Source organism: Oncorhynchus masou, chromosome 2 (assembly GCF_036934945.1).
Source record: "Oncorhynchus masou masou isolate Uvic2021 chromosome 2, UVic_Omas_1.1, whole genome shotgun sequence".
In the NCBI taxonomy this organism is placed as follows: domain Eukaryota; kingdom Metazoa; phylum Chordata; class Actinopteri; order Salmoniformes; family Salmonidae; genus Oncorhynchus; species Oncorhynchus masou.
In genome coordinates this window covers 3,189,160-3,195,824 of record NC_088213.1, presented here as the reverse complement: position 1 = coordinate 3,195,824, position 6,665 = coordinate 3,189,160, and the positions used below count along the sequence as shown (strand labels likewise).

The 6,665-nt window shown below is 44.2% G+C and overlaps 1 protein-coding gene across 1 annotated transcript in view; it reads right to left on the bottom strand.

Moving 5' to 3' along the window:
• Positions 1-543: 543 nt before the first annotated feature.
• The window catches only part of LOC135552155 (ATP-binding cassette sub-family C member 12-like), a 128,223-nt gene continuing 122,101 nt past the window's right edge, over positions 544-6,665 (bottom strand). The window contains exons 43-44 of the mRNA XM_064983604.1: positions 2,044-2,190; positions 544-700 (exon numbers count right to left, since the gene is read on the bottom strand). Of these exons, the coding sequence (XP_064839676.1) occupies positions 544-700; positions 2,044-2,190 (304 nt within the window). The remainder of the gene's footprint in view (positions 701-2,043; positions 2,191-6,665) is intronic.

The following is a 6,665-nucleotide window of genomic DNA, read 5'->3' as shown; positions in this document are numbered from 1 at the left end:
ATCAATGGGCATAGAGTCCTCTCCTGCTGACTTCATATTTCGGTCAGAGATTCTGTCAGGCATAGGTGTATAGGTGGCAGAGAAGTCAGGCGCAGGAGAGTCAAACGGAGTGTAAAATGGAGTCTTTTAATAAAGTCCACGTAACATGCTCCATAACACTAAAAGGTACATACATCAACAAACATGGGTACAAGGACCCGACGCGCACCTATACAACAAACACACTACACTGACAATAAAACAATCTCTGACAAAGACATGAGGGGAAACAGAGGGTTAAATACACAACAGGTAATGAATGAGATGAAAACAGGTGTGTGGGAAGACAAGACAAAACCAATGGAAAATTAAAAATGGATCAATGATGGCTAGAAGACCGGTGACGTCGAACGCCGAGCACCGCCCGAACAAGGAGAGGCAACGACTTCGGCAGAAGTCGTGACACAATGTTTCAGTATGATGATACACGGCCCCAATGTCGTAAGGATCTGCACTCAATTCCTGGAATCGGAACATATTCTTTCTGAATAGTCACCAGACATGTCACCCATTGAGTATGTTTGGAATGCTCAGGATCAACATGTCCGATAACGTGTTCCAGTTCCCGCCAATATCCAGCCACTTCCCACAGCCGTTGAAGAGGAGTGGTTCGACATTCCAGCCGGCCGCAATCAACACGATGCGAAGGAGATGTGTCACGCTGCATGAGGCAAACGGGGGTCACAGCAGATACTGACTGGTTTTCTGATCCACAACCCTCTATCTGTGACCAACAGATGTATATCTGTATTCCCAGTCATGTGAAAATCCATAGATTAGAGCCTAACTAATTCGTTTCAATTGACTGATTTCCTTCTTTGAACTGTAACTCAGTAAAATCTTTGAAATTGTTGCACGTTGCGTTTTAATGTTTTCGTTCAGTGCAACATTGCGTGAACATCAATGTAATATTATGTTAAACCTAAAATAAATATGCTATTGAAGGTTCTAAAAATAGTATTGTTTGGAAATTGTGGACCTTTGAGGGAATGTTCTGTGCACCCGATGTGAATACCACTAGAATGTTCTGTGCAGCCGATGTGAATACCACTAGAATGTTCTGTGCAGCCGATGTGAATACACACCTTCCGGAGAACACCACTAGAATGTTGGACTCTGGAGGGATAGAAACTGTGTGTGTGTGTATTATGTGCACCTCTGCCATAATGCCGAAGAGGACCTCCCCTCCCATCGCTGAGAGAGAGAGAGAGAGAGAGAGAGAGAGAGAGAGAGAGAGAGAGAGAGAGAGAGAGAGAGAGGGAGAGAGAGAGAGAGAGAGATAGATCTTCGATTCCGGAGAGGAAAAACGTTCACGGGAGATTCCGGTTGTGGTGGTGGTGGCGCTGGAGAAACTCCCTGTCTCTCCCAGCGATCCATTTTCTGGACAATGCGATCCATGACGGAGCTTATACAGTCAAGCTCCCTCGCTTGTTCCTGAACGCGTTCCTCCAGCTCCATGGGCATAGAGTCCTCTCCTGCTGACTTCATATTTTGGTCAGAGATTCTGTCAGGCATAGGTGTATAGGTGGCAGAGAAGTCAGGCGCAGGAGAGTAAACGGAGTGTAAAATGGAGTCTTTTAATAAAGTCCACGTAACATGCTCCATAACACTAAAAGGTACATACATCAACAAACATGGGTACAAGGACCCGACGCGCACCTATACAACAAACACACTACACTGACAATAAAACAATCTCTGACAAAGACATGAGGGGAAACAGAGGGTTAAATACACAACAGGTAATGAATGAGATGAAAACAGGTGTGTGGGAAGACAAGACAAAACCAATGGAATATGAAAAATGGATCAATGATGGCTAGAAGACCGGTGACGCCGAACGCCGAGCACCGCCCGAACAAGGAGAGGCAACGACTTCGGCAGAAGTCGTGACACAATGTTTCAGTATGATGATACACGGCCCCAATGTCGTAAGGATCTGCACTCAATTCCTGGAATCGGAACACATTCTTCCACGGTCTGAATAGTCACCAGACATGTCACCCATTGAGTATGTTTGGAATGCTCAGGATCAACATGTCCGATAACGTGTTCCAGTTCCCGCCAATATCCAGCCACTTCCCGTTGAAGAGGAGTGGTTCGACATTCCAGCCGGCCGCAATCAACACGATGCGAAGGAGATGTGTCACGCTGCATGAGGCAAACTGGGGTCACAGCAGATACTGACTGGTTTTCTGATCCACAACACTCTGTGACCAACAGATGTATATCTGTATTCCCAGTCATGTGAAAATCCATAGATTAGAGCCAAACTAATTCGTTTCAATTGACTGATTTTCTTCTTTGAACTGTAACTCAGTAAAATCTTTGAAATTGTTGCACGTTGCATTTTAATGTTTTCGTTCAGTGTAACATTGCGTGAACATCAATGTAATATTATGTTAAACCTAAAATAAATATGCTATTGAAGGTTCTAAAAATAGTATTGTTTGGAAATTGTGGACCTTTGAGGGAATGTTCTGTGCACCAGATGTGAATACCACTAGAATGTTCTGTGCAGCCGATGTGAATACCACTAGAATGTTCTGTGCAGCCGATGTGAATACCACTAGAATGTTCTGTGCAGCCGATGTGAATACCACTAGAATGTTCTGTGCACCCGATGTGAATACCACTAGAATGTTCTGTGCAGCCGATGTGAATACCACTAGAATGTTCTGTGCAGCCGATGTGAATACCACTAGAATGTTCTGTGCAGCCGATGAGAACACCACTAGAATGTTCTGTGCAGCCGATGTGAACACCACTAGAATGTTCTGTGCAGCCGATGTGAATACCACTAGAATGTTCTGTGCAGCCGATGTGAACACCACTAGAATGTTCTGTGCAGCCGATGTGAACACCACTAGAATGTTCTGTGCAGCCGATGTGAACACCACTAGAATGTTCTGTGCAGTCGATGTGAATACCACTAGAATGTTCTGTGCAGCCGATGTGAACACCACTAGAATGTTCTGTGCAGCCGATGTGAACACCACTAGAATGTTCTGTGCAGTCGATGTGAACACCACTAGAATATTCTGTGCACCCGATGTGAATACCACTAGAATGTTCTGTGCAGCCAATGTGAATACCACTAGAATGTTCTGTGCAGCCGATGTGAACACCACTAGAATGTTCTGTGCAGCCGATGTGAACAACACTAGAATGTTCTGTGCAGCCGATGTGAACACCACTAGAATGTTCTGTGCAGCCGATGTGAACACCACTAGAATGTTCTGTGCAGCCGATGTGAACACCACTAGAATGTTCTGTGCAGTCGATGTGAATACCACTAGAATGTTCTGTGCAGCCGATGTGAACACCACTAGAATGTTCTGTGCAGCCGATGTGAACACCACTAGAATGTTCTGTGCAGCCGATGTGAACACCACTAGAATGTTCTGTGCAGCCGAATGTGAACACCACTAGAATGTTCTGTGCAGTCGATGTGAATACCACTAGAATGTTCTGTGCAGTCGATGTGAACACCACCAGAATGTTCTGTGCAGCCGATGTGAACACCACTAGAATGTTCTGTGCAGCCGATGTGAATACCACTAGAATGTTCTGTGCAGCCGATGTGAATACCACTAGAATGTTCTGTGCAGCCGATGTGAATACCACTAGAATGTTCTGTGCAGCGATGTGAACACCACTAGAATGTTCTGTGCAGCCGATGTGAACACCACTAGAATGTTCTGTGCAGCCGATGTGAATACCACTAGAATGTTCTGTGCAGCCGATGTGAATACCACTAGAATGTTCTCTGGAGCGGATAGAAACTGTGTGTGTGTGTGTGTGTATTATGTTCTGCACCTGTGCCACTAGAATGTTCTGTGCAGCCGATGGAACACCACTCCCATGTTGAGAGAGAGACAGAGAGAGAGAAAAAGATAGAGACAGAGAGAGAGAGAGAATGTTCTGTCAATCATCATATCGGAGAGAGTGAATACCACTAGAATGTTCTGTGCAGCCGAGATGTCAACTTTCCATCATATCGACCCGAGTGAGAGACTAGAATTTCTGAGCAAAGAGAGAAGACCACTAGAATGTTCTGTCAGCTGTTCCATCATATCGGGGGAGAGAGACTAGAAGAGAGCAGAGAGTGAAGACCAGAGAAGAGAGAGATACAGAGATGACTAGATAGACTAGAGAGAGAGAGAGAGAAGATGCCTGATGATCACCAACCAAGGAGGGCCTACAGCAGCACCTGGGCCCTGACAGTAAATCTCAGTAAGACCAAAATAATGGTGTTCCAAAAAGGTCCAGTCGCCAAGGCACCACAAATACAAATTCCATCTACACACTGTTGCCCTAGAGCACACAAAAACTATACATACCTTGGCCTAAACATCAGCGCCACAGGTAACTTCCACAAAGCTGTGAACGATCAGAGAGACAAGGCCCCTAAGAAGGGCCTTTCCCTATGCCATCAAAAGTAACATAAATATCAACATATCACAAGAAAAGGGCAACCAGAGAAAAACAAACACCATTGTAAATACAACCCATATTTATGCTTATTTATTTTCCCTTATACAGCAGCGTGAACATTGTTACAACACTGTATATATACAGCAGTAATATGACTGTGACGTAGAAGTCCGTCACTGGCGCAGCAGCATTTGCCTATTCCACATGCACATATGTACAGCACGTGCCTATTCCCTATGCACTATTATAAGATAAGTTAACAATGTGGGTGCACTATTAACTTCCTTGGTGCATGCATTTCACAGCGTGCCTATTTCATATTTGCAGCGTACAATAATTATTATACTTATCAATGTTGTGGATGAGCGCATTGTTTGTTTGTTCTGTTCCTCTTCTCCATCTCTGTAGCTTCCGGGTATTCCCTATAAAAGCGTGCCCGAGCTAAGGGAATTGCAGGTTGGCTTTATAGTGCCTGTCCCAAATGGCTCATTAATGCATATGGGCATATTGAAAGATAGCAGCGTGTCAGTAGTGATGTAATGTTGTAAATGTTATGTTGTGATATTGTTTAAAAGCAGCGTGTTGCAATGTATATCCTTTAGTATGTTTAGTTCATGGAAAATGTAGGTTTGTATTCCCTATATTGATTAATTAATTAGAGGTTTAATTGTTCTGAGGGGTAGGGCTAGCCTACAAAAGGAGCCTCTCTTTCAGTCATGGAGAGGCAGTTTGGATTGAGCTGTGGATTGCAGCATTGTTTTTAAGCAGCAGCGTGTCCCATAAGGTAGATTGATGGCAGTACTGTTGTTCCTTTCCCTATGTACGGAATCACTTGTAAATAAACACCTTTGCACTATAAGAACTTTATGCGGTTCCAGCATCTTTATTTTGATACAGCTAGGTTATTCCATTTAGCCTTTCTAGCGTGTCTATTCGTGACAATGCCATTTGTAATACAGTCATTATTCCCTATGTAAGCAGCTGTATGTGTGATGTACTGTATAAGCAGCGTTTTTATTGTTTATTTCACTTTTTTCCTATTATCTACCTCACCTGCTATAGGCAATGTTAACACATGTTACAGCATGCCAATAAAGCAGTGTTCCTTGAATTGAATTGAGAGTGAGGGAGAGTGATACAGCAGAAAGTGCCCCTTCATTTCCTTTCCAGATTAATATACATCCCAAATATCACCCTATTCCCTATATACAGCAGCGTGTCTATTCCCTATGTACAGCAGCGTGTCTATTCCCTATATACAGCAGCGTGTCTATTCCCTATATACAGCAGCGTGCCTATTCCCTATATAGAGCAGTGTGTCTATTCCCTATATACAGCAGCGTGTCTATTCCCTATATACAGCAGCGTGTCTATTCCCTAATACAGCAGCGTGTCTATTCCCTATATAGAGCAGTGTGCCTATTTTCCCTATGCAGCAGCGTGCCTATTCCCTATATACAGCAGTGTTCCTATTCCCTATATACAGCAGTGCCTATTCCCTATATACAGCAGCGTGCCTATTCCCCCTATATACAGCAGTGTTCCTATTCCCTATACAGCAGCATAGAGCAGTGTTCTATTCCCTATATACAGCAGCGTGTCTATTCCCTATATACAGCAGCGTGCCTATTCCCTATATAGAGCAGTGTTCCTATTCCCTATATACAGCAGCGTGCCTATTCCCTATATACAGCATCGTGCCTATTCCCTATATACAGCAGCGTGCCTATTCCCTATATACAGCAGCGTGCCTATTCCCTAATACAGCAGCGTGTCTATTCCCTATGAACAGCAGCCGTGTTCCTATTCCCTATATAGAGCAGCGTGTCTATTCCCCTATAGTACAGCAGTGTCTATTCCCTAAGTACAGCAGCGTGTCTATTCCCTATATACAGCAGTGTGTCTATTCCCTATATACAGCAGCGTGTCTATTCCCTATATAGAGCAGCATGCCTATTCCCTATATACAGCAGCGTGTCTATTCCCTATATAGAGCAGCGTGTCTATTCCCTATATACCGCAGTGTTCCTATTCCCTACATACAGCAGCATGCCTATTCCCCTATGTAGAGCAGCGTGTCTATTCCTGCTGCAACTGTGTGCCTCTTTTTGCCCATTTGGGACTTAACTGGGTTAACCCTGACCAGCCCTGAGCCCGACCAGATGCCCCTCCCCCAACCTCCATCCTCC